We start from the raw sequence: 23,020 nt of genomic DNA on the forward strand, positions 1-23,020 counted from the left end.
TTTTCTGCATCAATTCAGTGAATGTACACCAATGTTCAGTTAACACTACGTATGGATGCTCACACTTAGTAAGCGTACCATACATAATTTGGGAGTGGGGAAATAGAATAATCAGAAAATAGACTGTAAAGTAAGTTAACAAACCCAGAAAGGGGGATGAAATTCATAGCCCAGCCCAAATAAATTAAAACAGCAATGACATACATGAATGATACTGGATTACATTAGCTATATATTCTTTTCTAGGTTTATGTATAATTGCATGTAAAATCCTTTCATGGAATCCTTACTATCCATCTTACAAAACTGTTGTATTATCTCCATTTCATAGATGAGGAAATTGAGGCTGGCAGATTAAGCAATTTCTCCAAAAACCACACAAGTTACAAGTAGTGAAGCCAGATTTCAAGTCTAATTACAAAAGCCCATACTCTTATCATATATATACCAGGCTGCCTCAGCCAGGGACCTGGACCTTCCCCAATCATCACAAAAAACACACCCTCCTCAAGGTGAAATGAAGAAATATCCGTATGTAATGAAATGAAATCAGCTTTCTGCAGAGGTACTCACTCTAATCAATAATCAAGCATGATAAAGTATCAGGGAAACATGACAGAATTGATTATAAAAAGGAAGTTTTACACAGACGCACACATACACACTCTGAAGAAAAATTTAACTGAGTCAGTCAGTTTAGAACCTAGAACAAGGATAATCATGAAACAAGACTTTTGTATTTCTCCAGCAGTCTTGTAGCCTCATTCATGGATAGAAATAAGTCTAGCCCGTGTGTTAAATACACTGTTATAGTGGGCATGAATACATCAGACTGGATGATATAACCTGGTGACACTAAATACTTAGATCATACAGTGACACTAAATACTTAGATCATACAGTTAACCCCCATCACTCAGAATTCGTGTGTAAAAAGCAACTAATGATTATAATTTGAAAAAATTTTCTTATAGAAAGAAATAGGAAGAAAATACTGTTTAACACTTCTATTTCATACTGTAAATGGATATTCTAGTTATAAATCAGCCTGACAAGCTGGCATACTTAATTGACATCTCGTATTGTGATTCTCAAGGTGCAATAACACAGACAGTGCGTGAAGTGTTCAAGGATCTAGTCCCTGCAGATATCTGGTCCAGTACCAAGCATCTGGTACAGGAGACAGAAATTTGGGAATTAGGAGTCAGGATTTAAGAAAACAGAACTTCAAAATCAAGAAAGAAGTAATATGAGAAAAAGATGTAGAAAAGGTGGGTTATATAAACAATCATAACATATAGCTTCCATAAAGTGTCTTCTATATGCCAGGCATTTGTGATAAAGTGCTCTAATTCCACTATCTTATTCTCTTTTCTTAACAAAAGCAGAGTGAGAATATTACACTATCTTATTTGATCTTTAAAAGTACCAGATGACAGTGCTACCTTTATATATGTAAATAAGAAAACCAAGCAGAGAGAAACATCATGCACTGACAGAGACTTTACTATAATACCTAGATCTCCTAAGCCCAGCTCATACTTTCCATAAACTTCTGCACCACGAATGAGAAGCAGGTTTAACAATGAAGTCACTTCTATGACCAACCCACTGAAGTCACTATTATGAATAAGGGCCAAACCAGGAAAAACACTTTAGTGTAGGTTTGCAAGTAACATTTACATGGACCTTGAGAATTCATAAACAGCCTGTTTCATAATATTTATTTCATCTTTAAGACTACCTTAATATGCTACTACTACCTCTAATTTTTACAACTGAGTTAACTGATACTTTGAGAGATTACAAAAAAGAGGTATGATTACCAATCAAATAAATGTCTTCAAGTTCTCTACCTTTGGTCTGTCTTATTCAAGGGCAAGAGAATCACCTTGAGACCTTATTTAAACAGACTGCTGAACCCCACCGCAAAGTTTCTGATCTAGTAAGGCTGAAGTGGGGCCTGAGTATCTGCATTTTTTAAAGTACCAGGTGATATTGATGCTGCTGGTATGAGACCACCTGGAGAACCACTTATCTCACAGTTCTAGGATAAGATAACTGCAAATCAGCCTTTCCAGTGGGAGGTAATAAAGTGCGATCATTATCTTTAATAAAGCTTATCACTAACAGCTGATAGCTAAGTTGCACGTCAAAAGGGTAAGTGATACACCAACTGCATGAAAAGTTTTTTTTTTTTTTTTTAACCATTTTCAGGTAAGTGGAATATCTGACTTCCATGGTGAGGTCAAGATTTTTCCCTCTTGGATACACATCTGAGAAGTGTGACTTGCTTTATAAAAATTCATTTCTCAAAGAAAAATTTAGCAACACCTCCAATATTGACTAAGCAGAGAACAGAGTAGAGTCAGAAGCAGCTGATCATAGTGCATTTGGAAGAGAAGTGCTTGAATCTGAAAAACAGTAACAGAACTGGAAGAGAGAAAAGTCAGAGGAAATGACAACTGTGCAAGCGTAGAAAACAAACAATGAATAAGCAGGTTATCCTGATTATAATAGAAGGTATCTGTAGTAACCAAAAAAAGTTAGGGCTGGTATTTTTACCTACTTTCTCTAGTTTTACTTAGTTTCTAAAGGGATCTGTTATACTCTACTTTTGATTCATTTGAGAGTAGCTGTTGAACAGTGATTGACCTTTTGATTCATTTGAGAGCAGCTGCTGAACAGTGACTGACCCTATGGAACATCTTAGGGAAAATTATGCACACAACAAAATATTCAAGATGGACTTAGGCAGGGAGAAATTTAGTTTGCTAAGTTGGAATCCACTGTTATTCATATGAGTATAATCAGAGCCTAAACCAAATTAGTGGTTGTGGTACTGAAAAAACTCAAGAGACCCTGCAGAAGCAATCAACAGATTTAACCATGGGTTAAGAGTGATCAAGAGGTTCTTGTGACACTGAATCTCTGGCTCCAGACATTCCTTGGACCCAGATACATATTCGTATGACACCGAAAAAATAATAAAAACAATAAAGTTCTAAAGAAGTTCTAACAAATTTCTAAAAAGTTTATTTTCGGTCAAAGTTGGTTTTAGGTGGGTTTTATCATGTGTAAACAAAATATCCTTGCCTATTCCATCAAGAAAATTCTTAATATTGAAAACAAAGACTATATAGTGGTATTATGCTTTTCTTTGGAATTGACTTTTAATTTGTTACCCAATATCCAGTTAGTAAGCAACAAGTCAGTAAGCAACAATCATGACCCACACAGTATGAAAAATACCTTACTTGATCTAAGGTATAAAGTGATGCCCTTACAGAAAACACTGGGCTACAACTACAATAAAACCTCAAATTAACTTTGCTGAGGAATCCCCAGTTTTAAATTCAAGTATCGTATCTTGTCTGCTACCCAATCCTTTCTTTCTACTTCTACACGCATCTTTTCCCAGAAGTGTTCTTTCCTCCATTCCAAGCATGTATTTTGATTGAAAGCTTACCTCATGGACCTCATAGTATCTAACCCAATTAGAATCACTGTACTCCCTGGCCATGCATTTGGAATGGGCACATGACCCAAGGTGGACCATAATTTGTTTCCAGAATTTTACCAATAGCAGCTAAAGAATATAGGCTATATCTCAAGCAATAAATCTAGGAGCCTGAAAACTGACAAGATGTGAAGAAAATTAGTCTGAAAAAGGACACCACCATGTAAAAAAGCAGAAACAGAAAATATGTTCTGGTGGCACTTGAGTCCGTGAGGTCTAGATATCCCCCTGCCCTTAATGAAATTAACACAAGCCTTACAACTAAATCTTCATTTTGCCTAAGCTAGTTCAAGATGGATTCCTGTTATTTGTCCCCAAATATTTGATATAAAAAGTAATGCTGGGCTTCCCTGGCGGCGCAGCGGTTAAGAATCCGCCTGCCAATGCAGGCGACGTGGGTTCGAGCCCTGGTCCGGGAAGACCCCACATGCCGCAGAGCAACTAAGCCCGTACACCACAACTACTGAGCCTGCGCTCTAGAGCCCGCGCTGAGCCCGTGTGCTACAACTACTGAAGTCTGTGCGCCTAGAGCCTGTGCTCTACAACAAGAGAAGCCACCGTGATGAGAGGCCCGCACACCACAACGAAGAGTAGCCCCCACTCGCTGCAACTAGAGAAAGCCTGTGCACAGCAGTGAAGACCCAATGCAGCCAAAAAAAAAAAAAAAAAATCTCAAAAAAAAAAAAAGTAATGCTATCCCGTAAAGCAAATGTTCTTTGCTATTTCCTTCTGAAAAAAGACTAAAAGATGAATAAAATGTGGCTGACAATACATTATACTAGGGCCCATCAGTCACCTGTTCCAGAGACTTTCTCATTAGCTTATATTGTCGAAGTCTATGTTCTACCAGGTACTAAGGGGCTTTCCCCAAATTGAAACATCACAATAAAGTGTCAAGAGTGTTTTGTTCCCATTCATACAAGAGTTGAGAAATGGAAGGAGCAGAGTGAAAGAAAATTATGAGTCAAGTACAGTGGTTCTCCACTGTTCGGGTGTTACAGATTTCTTTGAGAATTTTATGAATAACTATTAAGATTTATTGAGTGATTATCATGTACCAGACACTGTGCTCAATGTTTTACATATATCATCCTTGTAATAACACTGAAGCTTAATAATGTTAAGTAACTAGCCCAAAGTTACACACTGAGTAAGTAGTACAGTCTGACTCACTGCTTTACAGTGCCCTTACATACATATGCATATACACTCCCTTCCTCAAAACCTGATCCTAGGTTAAGTGTACATCATCCTGATGGAGAGTGAAATAAGATGTGCAGGGTTGATAGACTATAAGAAGTAAGGGAAAGTAAGGAAAGAAGTTGATAGACTATAAGAAGGAAAATGGATATAGTACAAGATGAATAAAAATCAGCCATGTGGACTATACCTACATATTGTGCTTTAAAATATAAGTTGTCTAAGCACTGTAACAAAAAGAGGGACAATCATGTCTATATAAGCTCACCGGAGACTAGGTGGAGGTGGAAAGAATACAGACTTTTTCAAAGACAAACATTATATCTGAAATTTAATCTGTCCTTAAACTTCACAACAATAGGGTAACATTACCAATCACCACCAGCAGCATGATAAGGTTGGAGTGGTATCCGTCTCCTAGCTGCACAGGAGGTGGCTCCCTCTCCCTCACACCAGGGGATTAGTCATTTAGCAATGACTGCATGTGGTACCAGGTGTTGGCCAATGAAGGGCCATTTGGTGGATGGACATAGTACTCTTTGTATACCTGTTGTGACTTACCAGTAAATACTTATTAAGTTGGGGGAAAGAAGGAAAGAGACTGATTTTCAGCCAGGAAGGCTTAAAAGACCACATCCAGATTGGACAAGAGTGCTGGTTCCTAAGGTAACCAACCTCTTGGGGCTGGGGCTTCACTACAGAATAAACTATGAAGAGATGAAGGCAGTGAACTCTTCTTTATAATCTCCATGCTGGAGTTTCTTTTTTTTATCTGTATAATTCATGTGGTGTGTACACTTAAAAAAAACCTCAATCTCTCACATTTTAATCTTTATTCTCTAGCTCTGGAGATCCACTGGGTGAAATGTGTCTAGCACTTTAAAGTGTTAATTATTAACACTGTTATAATGTGATTTTCAAAACTATAAATACATAAAGATATAGCTGATCCTGATCCCTCTTCTCCCAAATAGACTGCTACTGTTAAGTGAGACCATGGGTTTTAAGAGTGCATTTGAAAAACAGAGTTAAACCTGCATATTGCCATTCCCAGCAAACCAAAGTTTACTATGGGAATGATTCTGACACTTCTAAGATCACTAATAAATTCTAACCTGTACATCTAATTCTCTTAAAACATTTAAATGCTGAACTTACCTAAAATACTTTATATTGATAAGATTCATGCATACAAACATAACAATACACATAAAAGCTAGTTTACACTGAAATTTTAGAATTCATATTGAATGAACTTAAAACTACAGCTTATTGCAGTTACTGATAACTCCTGAATGAATCAACTGTCAAAATTTTGCCCCAATTACATCAAAGGTCCATTTCATGCAACCAAAATGCCAGGCATAAACTACCTTACCAATTCCTGACACAACTATGATGTTTCACTTCTATACAAGCAAATTAGTAATCAATGACAAAATCATGCTCACCTTTTTAATAAAAACAAAAACCAGTTTGGTTTGGACCTAAAGAGTTTACAACTATAGGAAATCCAATACATTGGCCCTGTAGCTTAGCTCTAGGCTACAGATGAAAGCACTGGTGATTATGTGCTACTTACACCTAAGCCTTAATTACTTTGGGAAAAGTTATAAGTACTCTCTGAGAAGGTTTAAGAGTGTCTGGTTGAAAAGAATGATAAAAGATTGGTTCCCCTGTCTTTCTCTCCCTTTGTATATTTTAATTACTTTTTCCTAAAAAAGGGGTCATTTGAAAGCAAATTCTGGGGGGTTGTAAGGGACTGGGGAAGGAGGTAGAATAAAGGAGAAAATAGGAAAAGACCATAACACAACCAAAATTTTAGTGAAGCCCATTAGTAATTTTGTACTAATTATAGTAGCCCATTTTCTGAAATAAAATAATCATTCCACTTCATAACCTATTTTCACCTGTACTTGATTATCTCTTCTTGAGTAATTACTTACTCAATTACTTGACTAACACAGAATGTGAAAAAATAGAAAATATAAGATCTTCTTCCTTTACCCTTTATCCCATGGATGGGTTATTCAGAAAAAAGAAAATAAATCTAAAGTGGTAAGTTTCTGTGAAATACAGGCAAATAACTAAAAATAACTGCATTTCCACTTCATGAATATATGAAGCCACTGTGACTGACTGTTAAATCAATCGTTTCCTCTGATGTTCACCTAGGTTCTGAATCATCCAAGCAAATTATCCCAGTTTTTGAATGGCTTTCCAGCCTCTTATAAAGAATAGTTCTGACTCCAGATTCCTCGTGTTCTTTTCAACTCATCCTTGAAAAGCTTTTATAACAGCTCTACACCATTACCACTAAGATCAATTCTGTTGTCTGGCTTAATAAAATATTGAATTGCTTAGGTATTATGGATTAAGCCAGTTTTAATCACTAAATGATTCAAAATGGGATCACCTAACAAGATTTGACTTAATACTACTACTTTTCCAGCTCTTTAACTGTACACTTTAAAAAGTTCTAGGGTTTCCCTGGTGGCGCAGTGGTTGGGAGTCCGCCTGCCGATGCAGGGGACACGGGTTCGTGCCCTGGTCTGGGAAGATTCCGCATGCCACGGAGCGGCTGGGCCCGTGAGCCATGGCCGCTGAGCCTGCGCATCTGGAGCCTGTGCTCCGCAACGGGAGAGGCCACAACAGTGAGAGGCCCGCGTACCGCCAAAAAAAAAAAAAAAAAAAGTTCTAAACTAAAATTCTGAAACATAGATTAATCTTTACTACTGTAAAAGTGGAAGAATTCATTTTTCGATGACATTATGTACTCCAAATGCTTAAAGGCTGGCATATGTCTTTTTTCGTACGTTCTTCTTGTCATGGAGTTCAGCAGATTGTATACATAATACCTTTCAATGATAGCATACCAAACTGATTTATTCATTCATTCAAAAACTCTGGGTGACCACTCTTGCTAGGTGCCATGAAATACATTGGTGAATAAAACAGACTATCCCTCCTCTCATGGAACTAAAGGATACAGACAAAAAAGTTAAACAAACATATAATTACAAATTGTGTTAGGTATAAAGAAAGCATTGAATGGGGTACAGTGGTTTGTAAAAGCTGATTAGGGGCCAGGAAAGGCCATTCTGAGGAGGGAATATTAAGCCCAGACTTGAGAGGATAAGGAGCCGGACGCAGAAAGCACATACCAGAGAGTGGGAATGAGCTGAAAAGCCTTGAAGTGTGAAAACAAACAGCACATCTAAGAACAAAAGCAACTAGTGTAGCTATACAACTAGTGTAGTAAAGGGATAAAGGACCATATCATGTAGGTGGCCTTGCTGGCCAGGGAAAGGAGTCTGGATTTTCTTCTGGTGTAACAGGAAGCCACTGAAGAGCTTTTTAAATAGAAGGCTGATATAAATTGATTTATATTTTGAAAAGATCATCATAGTTGCTGTGGTAATATATTGGAGAGAAGAGTGGTAAAAGAGGACATGAAAAATCAGTTAGGAAGCTACTGTAATAGTCTAAGCTAAAAATGATGGTGACCTGGGCTTGAGGGTAGCAGCAGAGATGGAACAAGAGCCAGATAAGAGATATTTCTGGATAGAAATGATAGGTTTATTTAGGAATGGATATTGAGAATGAAGAAAGATGACTCCCTGGTTTCTGACTCAGGCAACAAGGTAAACAGTAGTACCATTTTCTACTGAGATGGAGAATACAGGGAAGAAACAGGCAGAGGAAGGAGAACATCAATCAATAATTCTGTTTAGACATTTAAAATGTAAAGATGTCTACTGAGATATCCAAACAGAAATGTCAAGCAGGTGGTTAGATAAACAAAACTGGAGACAGGGAATAGGTTAATGCTAGAAAAATAACTAAGAAATACTGAGCATACACAGACACCATGGGATTAAATGAGATCAACCACCTAGCTTAGCAGTGTCTAAACTTGGTGTGCACACTTGGTGAAGATGTAGATTTGAGCCCCCCCCGCCCCGCATTCTGATTCAGTGTGACTGGGAGAGAGGCATACAAATGCACATTTCTTAGTGAGTCCATGAGTGATTCTGATGCAGCTGACCCTCATACTGTATTCTGAGGAGCACTGATCTACAGACAGAAGAAAACACAACCCAGAACTGAGAACCGGGAAATTCCGAATCTAATCCTTGAGGAAAGCAAGACGAGTCTACAAAAGACACTGAAGAGGAACAAGGAGATCGGGAAAACGACAGTGGGTGCTCTAAAATTCAAAAAAAAGAAGGGAATAGTAAATTGTGTTAATACCTCTGAGAGTTAAGTAGAGAAAAAAGCGACCAAAGGATATAACAATAAAATCACTGGTTATCTTGATAGGAAAGGGGCAGAGACAATCTAGAGCACTTTATGGAGTAAGCAGGAAATGAGGAAGACGATGACAACTCATAAGAAGTTTTGCTTCTGAAGGGGAGTAAATAAAAGGTGCAGTAATTGGGGGAAGGCAGAAGGTATGTAAGAGGAAATTTAGTACCCTTTTTTATATATTTTTGACCCAATATCTGTGATGTTTTACCAAAGTAACTACTGAATTCTAATTCACATAATAAAGTTCTTTTTAAAAAATTTCCAACTTTAAATTATCCCACCTATGACCACATAAAATTTTTCAGTATTGATTATATATAATACCACTTTCCCCAAAATAAAGTAGAGAACTAAAATTTAGTGTTTCCTCTCTCCACAAAAAAGTTATAACCACTTCATTCTCTAGCTCTTATTGTTATTTACCCTTGCAAGATCCTCTATTTCAGAACTGAAGTTTGTTTCTCCTTCCATCATTTCTTCCTCTTCTAATGTGCGTTCATCATCAAAATCATGAACCAGCATGTCAGCTGATGGATCAAATTCATGGTCATCTGATGTTGCTGAACCTCCTGGTAAAGAATATTTTAAACAGTTTGGTAAACCAAATTATGTGTATCTTATTAATATTAATTTAATGTATATGTTATCTGAAGCTGGATATATCAAGTAAAAGTACGAGGGAAAAGCTATGCACAAAAGGCTATGCACGGGAAGTATTATTTGTTGTTTTCTAAAATTCTTGCCCTTACTTATCACCCCCCACAAAATATCTTCTTTAAGGATTATTTTTTACCCTGTTTCACTTCTATATATTTACAGTGACAACCGCAAAACGCGGAGGAGGTGGGGGGAATGTTTGAAGAGTACTGTAATCTTCCAACAAAACGTGAGTTGTAAATAATAAATGGTCATATCAAATAAGAATGATCTTTTGTGTGAGAAAAGTCAATTCGTAATCGACTGATATTTAATAGAACCAATGAGTATGAATATACAGTCATGTGAAATACACAATCATCTGAATACACAGTCTAATGAAAATACAGCTGAACTCAAATATTATTTTATCACATATCCACGAAAATATATTCTAATATAAAGGTAGTTGTCCTTAACTTAGTTGAAATAACTCAAAGATAGAGTATAAAAAGCAAAGTTTATTAAAATTACATACAAAACTCTTACGAAAGGCATTAAAAATAATCCAGTAGGTAACTTGTATAAGCTAATCTATTTTTAGCCTTGTGGCTGGAGAATACTGCTGTACTCAATAGGGTCAAAACTTGTAATAGGCGATAGCAAATGCTGGGCATATATAATCTATAAACTATCCCCACATTTGGCTATTGCCAAACCTGGACTTAAGTTTACAAAAGCATTGTTAACTAATAAACAAATGAGTTACTTAACACTAAAAAAACCAAAAACAATTAGCAATTTATTTTTATCAATTTAAAATGTTAAAGGTTGTATTACCTTTATATATACCTACCCTTCTATTTCACTCCATTAAGAAAACCAATAAGTAAAACAGAGATATAGAGGCTGATTTCTTGAAAAATCAGACAATTAGGAATAAGGGGCACCAAAACTCCAGGGTTCTTGTTACCTCACAATATTTTCTTATGCGCCAAATACTATGCTTAAGCACTTCACATACATTATCTCATTTAATCTTCAAACAATCCTATGAACAAAAAACAAAAACTTGAGGCCCAGAGAGTTTAAATAGCATGTTTAAACTCACAGAGCCAGTAGGTGCCAAGAACGGAATTTTAATCCTGGTTCTGCCAATTCCAATGCCTTTGCTTTTACTGTGCTTCCAGGCTCCTGTAAGCCCGAGTTTCAGAAGCAGTAGATATTCTGCCTCAAAGAATACCTGAAAAGAGCCTATGTTCACAAAGATGAGTAAACTGCAAGCTAGGTCAGATGGCAAAGCACTGAGAAGTCAGTATGCTCTCTGAGGAACGTAACAAAATATTGATATTAAATATAAAATAACTAAATATATAATTGCTAAATCAAGTATTATCTTGTTATAATACAAATGAGTTATCAGAGTTTTAGAATGATTTATAAAATAAAAACACTTAAGAAATTATATTTAATTTCTTCTGGAAATTAAGAAGAATGTGGCATAATTTTAGTAGGGGATCTTAGTACTAGGTGAGGGACCTTAGTACTAGGTGAGGGACTAGACACAAGGGTTCTGTAAGAGCAGTTTGAGAATCACTAATTTAGTTGTTGCTTCTTTGTCCCAATCATTCTTCCTTCTTTCTGAGTTTTCAATGGAAATGTCCCAAAACTTTTCGGTTCACACAGCAATCTTCTAGGACACTTAGTCAATAATTATGTATTCCTACAGATGTTGCTATATTTTTCTTCACCCTTGTTTTAGTTGACTTCTTTTTACCTTGTTCTTTGAGACCAACTAACCATCCTATTCCTTTCTGTTAATCACTAAGGCCCAAGATTAGGCTATCTCCTAGGGAAAAGAATCCCAAAAGTAAATTATTAGGGTTAGGGAGTCTGGTGCTTTGTGTAAGTATTTTGCTTCAGAGTTAAGGCTAGTATCACTGTTTCGTCATAGAATTCCATCCTACTGCAAAATCACTAAAAAGTACCTTACATCTTTGCAAAGACTCAAAAGATAAATTCAGTTTATAATACATCACGTGCACTCATTTAATCATTTTATTACCTTCCCTCCCCTAAATCCTCACCTCTAATGGCTACTAGATGTAACTGGTTTACATTGGTGGAGTCTATAGACAAACCATTTAGACTGGATCACATGACTACTATTATTAGCATCAATTCCAAAGTACAGATGTTACAAAGGACACAGCCTTTCACCAGTGGACCAAAAATTTTTTTACATTAAGTTTTTATTCCTAATTTTTTCTTAATTGCCTACAATTATTATTACTTAAAACAATAAACATTGCCTTGGACAGAAGCCTGATACTACAAATAATAAAATCTAAAAATAACTTTCTTAATTTACAGCAACACTCATTTGTTGAATCTTTTATTTTACCTTTCCCTCTCTCATATGCGCTAACAGTATTTTTCTCAAATACTCTGAGTTTCCTATACAATCAAATATCTCTAAGCAGTTAATGTTTCCTTTTTAAAAATACACTTCAAATATACTTCAAATCAAACAGCAAATAAAAACTACACAAAATACATGTGGCAATTCATTAAAAAAAGAGAGAGAGAAAGAGAGAGAGAGAAGAAACCCACAAATAGTCACGAGGTTGAACTCACAGCAGCCTCACCTGTACCTTCATGGGCAGTCAAATATTTCATCCATTTCTTTTTCCCCAGAGAAAAGAAGCATTCAGAAGAAAAGCAAGTCAGATGATAGTCTAACTCCTCTAACCTTTATGTAACTAATAGGCCAAATGTTAGTCGAACAGAGATTATAAAAAATATAGAAAATACTTACCTGGACTTGAAGACTCAACAGATGGCTGAGTGGGGGAGAAAAGAACAAAAATTAGCATCTTTGTGTAGTAAATCTTTATAAACATTACAGGAATTATTCAATGACTGATATAAACACCAAAAACTATAGTTAACGTTTTAATGTCTGAATTGTCTAAGACAAACTAAAACTTCCCATATAATCCTTTCTCTGACATTATGTTAACTTAAACATAGAGAAAAATCTAAAACGTTCCTAAATCTAGAAACAAAGACAATAACGTGGAATTAGATTCAGATTTTAAAGGCAAACATGTATCTCATAATATATGTGGTTCAAGAGATATGATTCTAGATCCTGGAATTCTCTAAAATATTATTTCCTTATCAATACAGGGAAAACCCAAGGTTTGTTATCAAGCTGGTCTCTGGCTTAAAATGAGTGTGAGAAGGGAGGCAGAAACAATTTAAAACGTTGTTTAAAATAAAAATTTCATTGTAAGAAAGCAGAAGGAAAAATTTAAGTGTTACTTCAGCACCAGACAGTACATTAGGTTAACTTTACTAACACAAAACATACTTTTAAATTACCACAGAATTAACAACCTTTCAAGCTCAAATCTGGGAAGGTTATCTAATGGAAGATCACAAAGATTCCCAATTATAATGTTCCTTCTACTGTACCATTCTACCTCTCATAAATTTAACCACAAGCATCTGGAAAATTTAAAGATAAAATTGTTAGCAATTTATTTTAGTGTTATCACCACTTGACAGTCTGTGGCTGTGTTTTATCTTAATTCACAATTATAAACAAGTCATCTGCAAACATCAACTCCTACAAATTCAATAATAGAAATTCAAAAGATGCCTCAAATGACATAAACTTTATAACTGAAACCTTGCCTATTCATTTCAAGTTATCTATTTCATGCTCATTAGAAGTCAGAGATGCTGGAAGTCCAAAAGCACTAGCAAAAAGATAGAGATATTCTAGTGTTTTCCTTCTTTCTACTAAGAAATGGGGCAGAGAGGCAAGAACAAAATTGAAATGAGCAAAGTGCCCGATTTTTCAAAAGCTAGGCATCTAAGACAAATTCTTATAAGGTGTTAAAAGTCCATTTTGAAAACTGTCCACATTATGCTATTGCAGTAAGTATGCCATTCTAGAGTCCATGTGGTGACTTAGATTGTTTTGAGGCATACTTTTTCAAGGGTCCTATTTTTTCCTTTTAATTCTTACAAAAGAATGGTTCTTGCCTACAGCATTGTCTCATTCTAACAAAAGACCAACAGTATTCAGTATTATATATTTTCAAGTGTCACACCACCATCTTTACTTAAAAGTCACTCTGCCACAACAGAGTGAAAACAGTGCTACTGTTCAATTTGGTTCCTCCAATGGGAAGCTGTAGAGCAGGGTAACAAAGAATGTAACCATAAAAAGGGTTTTTAGCTTGCTTAACATCTTTTGAACAGTTATACACTTCTAGCTCAAAACAGATTTAACCACCACACAAATTATTACACAGCAAATCAGTATTTTAAAATATTAATCCACTTCTACTTCATACTTTATTTCCTAAGTTTAAGCACAACCTCTGTTCAAGGCTACAGCAAAGTTAATGACTATCTTCATCTGGTCCCAGGTTCACTATCCACAGAGTAGCCTTACAATGCTGTTTTTCCTTTTTCGTAAACTTCTGAAATTGGTTTGCATGGCATAAACAAAAAGAACCCAGGACTTCTTTCAAATTAGCTAAAAAGAAATAGCTCTTTGAGCATCTGGTTCTTTTTGAACACTTCAATAATTATTCCGCTTAACAATCTTCTGATTAAAAAGGCTGATTAAAAGTAAGTTATTCTACTGAAGAATAAAAGGTACATTTTCACTGATGTTATTACATACTGGCAATAACAGATACTGAATTGCGACTGGCGTCTGTATTTGTATTTGTAAGACGCCTCAGACTGCGCTAAATGCCAATAGACACCACACTGATTGTTGTTTTACTGGTAAATAGTTACCACTTTAATGTTCTGAAAAAGGCCTGAAATATCTTCCATTTATTAAGATACCAAATGTTTAGAGGACTGATAGCATTTCTAAGTATAGCTGGCATAAGGTAGAACACTCAGTGCTCAAAGATAGCACTAATCATATTATGTAAAACATACTAGAATGTTTTAAAACCGTGATTTGATGGATGGTATATCTAGATTAGAACTGGGGGAGGGGAAGTAGGAATGGTTTGCCTATAGATACATATTTTAGTATTCCATGTTCAAAATAAAATTCTACTGTATCAGTTTGATGAAGACGGGAGACCGGTTTCCTGAAAGTTAATTATATCCAATTAAATCAAAGATGAGCTTCTTGAAAACAGGCATTTGAAAATAGTGTATACTGTAAACATTACTTTTGTCCAACCAACAAACTAAATGATTATCTTTCAAATGAAATATGAGATTAGTATCATAATACAGAAAACTTTAGTATGAAATGAGGGCATTTTTTATTTAGGTATTTAGAAGAACAACAGAACCAGCTTATGTTCATAGAGCACTACATATTTTCAAATGCATAAGGTTACCTGATCATAAACCTGACAATAAAACCTGCCCCACCTACCTCATTTTATAGATTAGCAAACCCAGGGAGATAAACTAACTTGATCAAGGTTCCACGGTGGGTAGTGAAGGTAAAGCCTAGGATCTGATTCCTTCTATACTTCCCATGGAAACAACTATGTTAAAAAAAAAAAAATTATCTTTACCTCTCTCCTCCTTACTTTCTCTTTCTTTTTAAAATGGTTTTCATCTATCCAAAGCATGTTTAAAAATGTGACTGCAAGTTGTCATCTGTCATGTCAGACTCTTATTTATGTCACATTAGGAACTGGTATCTCTAACAATACCCTCCAGAAAAACCTGCAACATCTACCGTTAATGACTACAGTAAATTAGAAAGGAAGAAGGAGGGGAAAAATAAAACTAAAGCTAAACAGGTAATCATTCGTAGCAATACCTATTTTTAGCAAAAGCTCAAATTATAAAATGTAAGCAGTAAAGAAAATTTTTACATTGGGGATTAAAATGCACTTAAAATGCACTCATACATTACTGGCAGAAGTATGAGTTAGTTTAAGCATTCTGGAGATCATCTTGCCAACATGAACTTACCCTACTGATATGCCTAAAACAGCACACCAAGATACATGTATATCATGTATCACCACAAAGTTGTCTATAGCAAAGAGTTGGGAAAAAATTTAAGTCCATCCTTTAACTAGTTAGAAATGAAATATAGTTTTTCCAAGCAATGGAACATTATTAATCCATTAAAAAGAATGAGACAGTTCTGTTTCTGTTGATTGAGAAAAAAATGCTAAAAAGAAATATATATGTATATATAAGTACATGTATCTGGATAAACAGACAGCTATGTTAGGAGTAAAAAGCAAAGTATAGAGGAGAGAGTAAATTGGGCTGGAATATACATAAAAAGTTTTCCCCCAAACGGATACACAAGAATCTGTTAACAACAGTTACCTCTAGAGTATGGGTTGCAGAAAGAAGGCTTTTTTCATTTTATACCTTTCTGTACTGTTGGAATTTTTTAACCACTTGCAAGCATTACTCTTTGTTTTTTAAAAAGGAAGTCAGTAAAGACTATCTCGTGGAATTATGAGCTATTTTCACTTTCTTCCTTTACTTTTAGATTTTCAAGAAAACCTAGTATTTGCCTTTTTTTTCTTTTTTAACAAGTCTGTATAATTTTGAAAAATAACCTAGTTTTCTTTTAGGTACATAATTGTTTTATCTGAGATGGAAAACACTAGAGAGACAGAATATGAATAGGCTAAATCAAATTAAAGAATGAACTCTGTTAACTTTTATAGCAACTTTTATACTGTCACCCATATATATGATTCAGTTGATCAAGCTGCTAATAATTGTAAAACATTCAATGCCTCAGATTTGTTCAAATGTTTTTCTTCTGTATTTTTCTAGACCATGGTAAGAAATATCCCATATACCAGAAAACTGCAAACTGAGAGATAAAAGATCAACTAACTAGAATATCACCATTACTAAAACATAAATAAATAAGGTAGTAAAAACATGAAGTAGTCATTAGACTCTTTTATCCCAGGTAATCAAGAGCGTATTTTTCAGTAAGTATAACTGTCCTAATTGTTCCCCTCAAACCAATTCCACCACCATTTAAGTATTATTACCACCTACTTAGTAATGCAGACACTGAATCACAGATTCTCACCGGGATGAAGACAGACAGGAGTTTAGGGCCTACTCCAGGGTGGAGAAGGCAGGGAGACTGTGCCAGGGCCCACCATCTCTCTTCCTCCATACACAATTAAATCACTTAACTTTGCTGTTGGTTAACAAAGCCTTGGAGTTAAAACTAGCAAGTTTACCACAGTAGTAGTAATTCAGAGGATGAACTGCTATTACTCAGCACTAGGATTTCAGAGGCCTACTAGGTTCCAGTCTTAATTGTGCCACAAACGGCACCATCTAGGACAAATTGCGTAAGCTCTCTGCTCAGTTTCATCTTCCCTTAGATGAAAAGATTTAGATTTCTTCAAGTTTAGTTCAATTTCCTTTGAGATCTAAGTTCTTTACTTTTATTATGAATTGCTCAAAAGATATAAACACTACTGAGGAGTACTTAGCTCCATGGATGGGATATGTTTAAGATTCTTCTAAATTTTTTTTTAAAATCTAGGGCTACTGGGAAAAAAAGATCTCAATGTGCAAAAAGCTTTTGAGCGTTGCTACTTTATGAATTTCATATCTACATAAACCTAATTATACAAGTCATTCTAAGCCACGGCATAAGTCGAACAGAATGGGTCCCAGCGACAACTGGTATGTGAACTTAATCACTACAATGAATTTGCAAATCTTTTGAAATATACAGGGACTCCATCTGAACTTTATGCAATAAATTTCTATATAGCTGATTACCTTTTACGAAGAAACACTGAAGTTTCACTGGCAGTGTTGTATTTCTGAATTATTTGGGAAAATGATTAGTCTCAAGAATTCTCTAAAAGAAATTCACTTCTATATTTCCCAACTAATCTTTCCTACCTTATCAAGCACTCTGACTATTACTCCTTCTGAATTAAGCTTTTTAAGACTTTCATGCATTGGTGTTAAGCACTTTGGATAATTCCTTAATAGCTCTGTAAGTATAAACACCAAAAAAAGGTTTTTTTTCATTAGCAGTTTTAAGGCCTAAATTCATTGCAGTAAAACAAGTTTTGTTTAGAGTAGAAATTAACACTATCAAGAACAGCAGTCAAGATGATCCCATTTCCTTAAGAAACAAAATTCAAATACCCTTGAAAAATGCTAAACAGGGAGCCTGTTTTTAAGAGAAATGGATAGATTGGATAGTGAATAAATAAGATTATGTATTATTTTTGGAAATACTAAAATACTTTAAACTAATACAGAATAGCAAATCCATTAAATTTTCTTCTCTTTATGAGACAATAATATGGCCTAGGTGAAAAGACAGGTCTTGCACTATGCTGTGGCTTTTTTTCCTTGAAAAGGAAGTCCCTTATGTGTTTACAAACTCTGAAATAAAAAACAAATTGTTCATTCCCAAAGGTCTATTCACCACATTCCTTATAAAACCTAAAGGATCGCCTATTTCTTCCTCGTATTCTCTCTCTCATTGCCTTTGTAAAACTGCCACTGCCCTGTAATTTCCTTCAAGTGTGACTAGGAGAGCCTCCTTTTGGAAGGTTGATTAATAATTTTAAGAGATAATAAACAATGAGAAATATTACCAAAAAGTATTAAGAAAGGGAGCATATGCTATTACTTCTGTATACATTAAGTATGTTTTTAACGTTACTACAATTTTAATAAGCATTAAACACATACTTACTATTATGGACTAAGATGATCAGATCAAGTATGAAAGATTAGTGTTTTGTATTCACATCTAAAGCAAATTGTATTTAAGAATTAAATATTTTTCTGGAGAAACAAGGTCAGGGTCATTCTATGTAGGAAACAACAACAAAAAAGCACAGAAACATAATACCTACATTTTTCTCTGGAAACTTATTTCTTCAATAACCCGTTTTCCCCTCAGATTTATCAAATAAACGCATACTGTCACCTTGCGCTTACTGTTATTTTATCAGTTAGTGTCAATACTCAGGTCTATTTAACCAAAAGTGCAAGAGCACGGCATTTGAATTTTTACCACATGCTTTGTATTGGCAGCATAAAGAATGAATCTCCTGAGCGTTCACATAAAAGTAAAAGCACTCTATAATATAAAACAAGCATTTCTCCTTATCTAATTTTTAAAATGACCAGTCTCTAAAATCATTCTAAAATTTTTTTTTTATTCTAGATTTTCTGTAGGAGATGAAGGTTCCTCCGCTCTTCCTCCAAATTCACTATAAATAAAACCATCTACAAGTAATGGAAGAATATAAAAGATGAATTTTTAAGATACCAGGTCACTAAAAAAGTGCACTGAAAACAAAATTCAGGGTTTTTTTCTCCCTGAAACTGAACTATCCATGTGTTCCTACAGAATATGAGAGTTCCATTCTCCAAATGATGTAATGTTTAAGCAAACTAAAACATACACTTGAAACTATTAGGAAATGACCAGTGGCTCAAAATATTGCTTTTCTTCTCTTACATGAATGCAACCATCTTTAATTTCTAAAACAAATAAAATGTTAAAATGCTTTTATTTACATATTAAGTTTTCAGTGTGGTAGGCAGTTAAAATTTCTGAGTAAGCTTTTAAATTTAAATTTCACCATATTTTCATATGCTAAGATATTTTCCTTCAGTAATATCTTGCTTTAAAATATGACTACAGAACTTAAAGCTCAAACCATTGTGAGCAGCACCACGAGGCAAGAAACCACATCTCCTATTACAACACACTGCTGCTTATCTAATGGGCATGGGATCCAATGAAGACTATTTGACAAAATATATGTAAATCCAGCTACACAGAACCCCTTCCCCTGTTACATATGAAGGAAAGAATCACTTAAGAACCTCATCAAGGCTAAAAACCTTTCAGCCCAGTGAAATAAATCCAGTCACATTTAAGTGAAATACAAAGAACTATGTTTTCTCCAACTCATAATTTCTTGAAATACAATTATTTAACCACAAAGAGCAAAAGAAATTGAAATAAATCCTAAGATCTAAATTTAGTTTTAAATCAGAATATTGAAGTTTTAAAAATAATACTGGCAGCAATCAATCCTGCTACAGTAAAATCTCTTCCTCTTTTAATAGCAAATACTCCAAGACATAAATATAAAGTCAGTTTCCATAAAGGGGAAGGAGCACCGTAAGAGCCACTCCAGAAAACTGTTTAAGCTTTAGGTCTCTCCACTCAACAGGTACATGAAAAGGCCTCCAAATTAAGATTCTTTTCCATAACCTATGTTTCTGTATTCCAAGGTTTTAAAAGGAGAAATTATGGTACTGATAAGTGTACTCACCATTGACTTCATTTAGCAAATAATGAAGACAAAAACTGGGGTTGGATGATAAATAAAATTACCTACTTCCTGAATCTGTTTTTAGGTGCCTCTGAGACTATGAAAATGGTAATTCTCACATGAATAAAAATGGCTTTATCAACATTTAGAGTGGCTCTACTCAAAGAAGACATAAAAGTCCAAATATATCACCTCTTGAACTCCAGCGAGTAAAGGACAGCGAAATTCTTCAGACGGTAAGGGGAAAAAACGTGTTAAAAAAAATCAAATATTTAAAGGTTTAAATCAGAGGGAAAAATTTAAATCTCCAGTAGCATATACTAAATTCAAATTAATCGAGAGAGGTTATTTGCCCACCGATCTGAGGCCCCAAAATGTAAAACAACTGCCACCGAAAAACGGGGCTTTGGCAACTCTTTTACTAGAAAAAGAGCAAACGGGGGAAAAAAAATTTTTTCCCTAAGGGGTAAAAAAACTGGAAGAGAAAGAAGACAAGAATAGACAGCCTAGATTTGCAAGGGGGGTAAATGCCTGGAAAGTGATGGGGGGTAAGAAAGGGAGAAAGCAACTCTTCTGAAACGTAAAGAGAGTAAAAGAGGTTCTCCGGTGGGGGGGAAGGGGAATGTTTGAAGAAATGGGGAGACTCCCCCAACCTAGAGGGATGGATTGCGAAAGACCAGGTTTATTTCTCCACGCTCATCTGGTCACCATCTAGAAAATTACAGAGTTAATCAAAGGCCGTTTTCCCCAACACAGGCAGAATGTCAGTAGCAAACCGACAAGGGTGACGCGGAAGGGCGCAACAGCATCTCGGCTAGGGAAGGAAGAAACTTCGCAAGAAGAGGAAGCAGCAGCTCCTCTCTTGGCCCCTAGCACCGGCCGGCGAAGTTGCGCCACAGGCGCCCCAGCCCCGCGGGCGCCCCCTCCCCCTCGCCCCTCTCCGTACGCACGGCTACGCAGCCCTCGACCCTTCAAAGTGCCCCCCGAAGTCCAACTACGCCTCCGCTTCTTCCTGCCCCCGGACCCATCCCAACTAAGTTCCACGGAAAGCTCCCGCCCAGAGCGCGGCCTGTTCCGGACAACAGGTGGGCAGTGGCGCCAGCAGGGCTGGGCCTCCCCTAGCCAGGCCCACTCCACTCCTCCCCGGCCCGGACCTGGGGGCGCCCGGCTCCGGGACGGGGAGGGGGAGCTCACTCCCTTACCTCCGCCATATTTGCCGTACTGACGGGTCACATCTCCGCGGCGGCCGCAGCTGGGTCACGGCCAGAACCCGGATGTAAGACTCGGCAACGGGACTCCCGCCGCCGCCGCCACCGTCTCTGCCGCTCCCGCCGCCGCTGCCTCGGCGGGAACGCGCAGGAGCCGCCCGAGCGCGCCCACCACACCCCACTCCGCCCCCTCGCGGCGCCCGGGCTGAGCTGGACTAGAGGGAAAAGGCCGGAGCGCGCGCGCGCGGCCCCGAGGCAGCCCTCCCCCGGAGGAGCGCAGAGGAGGCGGAGCCAAGGTGGGTGTGGGGGGAGGCGGGCATCTTCGTGCCGGGCGCCTGCCCTAGCGGATCCGCGACTCCAGCCCGGGAGAGGGCTCTAGGGACCAGAGAGGTCGAGGAAACTAGCCAAACTAGCCGCGTCCTGCCTTCATATCGCAGGGGAAAAGATACGATACATTTCACATGTAGGCTTTTTTTGAAGTGCATTTGTTAGAAAACGGATGTTGCTGTGATGCAACAGCTGCAACTAGTGCGCTTTGAAAGCGGTTATCCCTTGACAGATATTTCTCTCGGTTCTTTCCCTACAGGAACTGTAAAATCCCATGTACCAAAATCTTAGAGGTCACAGCAGAGATTAAGAAAAGGGATTGTGCTAGGTAGACTGCCATCCTCATATATCATTTGCTTTTCCTCACACACCTTCTGCAATGCCAGTAGCAACATAATTGTGCAACGGCTGAATTCTGCACAACTAGAGAAAATATTTAAATGTGAAATATTGAAAAGCTGCTCTTTAATAGATATAAATAATCTCCGACTCGACTGCATAGATGGAGAACTTGCTTATGTGCAACGCCTGAAATGCCTGCAAGTTAAAAGTTTATTTTAATGTATTGGCCTAGAACTGCCAAGTGGCTTTGGTGACAATTCTGATGACTGCCAGAGCCAATGATTGCAAAATAACAAACATGTTTCACCTCCATTACTAAGGCAGATACTGGGTAATGCAAACGTGATATTAAAACGTGCACTAACACATTTTACCAAACCAGAAGTTAGAAAGTCTTATTTCATAAAGACCTGTTTTCCCCCAAATGTTCAAGGGTTCTTCTTATTGCAATTTCAAAAATGACTACCAAAGTCAACAAGTTATATATGAAACTCATTCATTCCCTCCAAATAATGTGATGCCAGCACTGCAATATATTGCATAAACGTGCACGTATACAATTTTTCTTTAAACTGATACTTAACTTACAAGGAATATGGGGAAGTCTGTTTTAAGTTATTTGTATTCCCTTAAAATTCTAGACTCTATTAAGTAGCTTATTTCCAAAGATTCAACATTAACTTGAAATTCTTATGTCCAATAATAATTTGTGCATGAATATTTTGTGCATTTATAGGTATATGAAGTAGCTGCTAAGTAAGGACATTACCTGGTAATATGACAGGAAAAGAGTCCACAGACAGTCTGTAAACCAATTAAACATAAACATCTGATGCACATTTTCTACTGAAAGAAAAGCAAGGGAAAGAAGAGAAAGGAAAACTTTAAGGTTCCCAAATCTACAAACAATTTTTACCATTAACTGTACTGTACAGTATTTTCATTTTATTTTTTTATAATACTTATATAAAAGTATTTTTCAGGATTCCTTGAGGGAATAAATATTTTAGCATAGGTATACAGTTTCTGAGTTACCCTGTTGAATTACCTTAGTCCTTTGGACTCGAAATAGAAATGACTTTTGTATAAGCCAGTTCATATTCAAACACTTTTCACTTTGAGATGCTTGATGGAAACAGCTGTGAAGGCAA

The 23,020-nt window shown here is 36.5% G+C and overlaps 1 protein-coding gene across 3 annotated transcripts in view; it reads right to left on the bottom strand.

The window, feature by feature from the left end:
• MIER1 (MIER1 transcriptional regulator) overlaps positions 1–23,020 on the bottom strand; it is a 54,115-nt gene that overhangs the window by 27,018 nt on the left and 4,077 nt on the right. The window contains exons 3-6 of one of the 3 annotated variants that reach the window (XM_082833875.1): positions 22,639–22,712; positions 12,486–12,510; positions 12,316–12,352; positions 9,455–9,600 (exon numbers count right to left, since the gene is read on the bottom strand). In XM_082833875.1, the coding sequence (XP_082690001.1) occupies positions 9,455–9,600; positions 12,316–12,352; positions 12,486–12,510; positions 22,639–22,712 (282 nt within the window). Of the gene's footprint in view, positions 1–9,454; positions 9,601–12,315; positions 12,353–12,485; positions 12,511–22,638; positions 22,769–23,020 lie in introns of all 3 variants that reach the window. The other 2 variants (XM_082833873.1, XM_082833874.1) reach the window with 2 other exon arrangements.

Source organism: Leucopleurus acutus (assembly GCF_964270905.1).
Source record: "Leucopleurus acutus genome assembly, chromosome: 2".
In the NCBI taxonomy this organism is placed as follows: domain Eukaryota; kingdom Metazoa; phylum Chordata; class Mammalia; order Artiodactyla; family Delphinidae; genus Leucopleurus; species Leucopleurus acutus.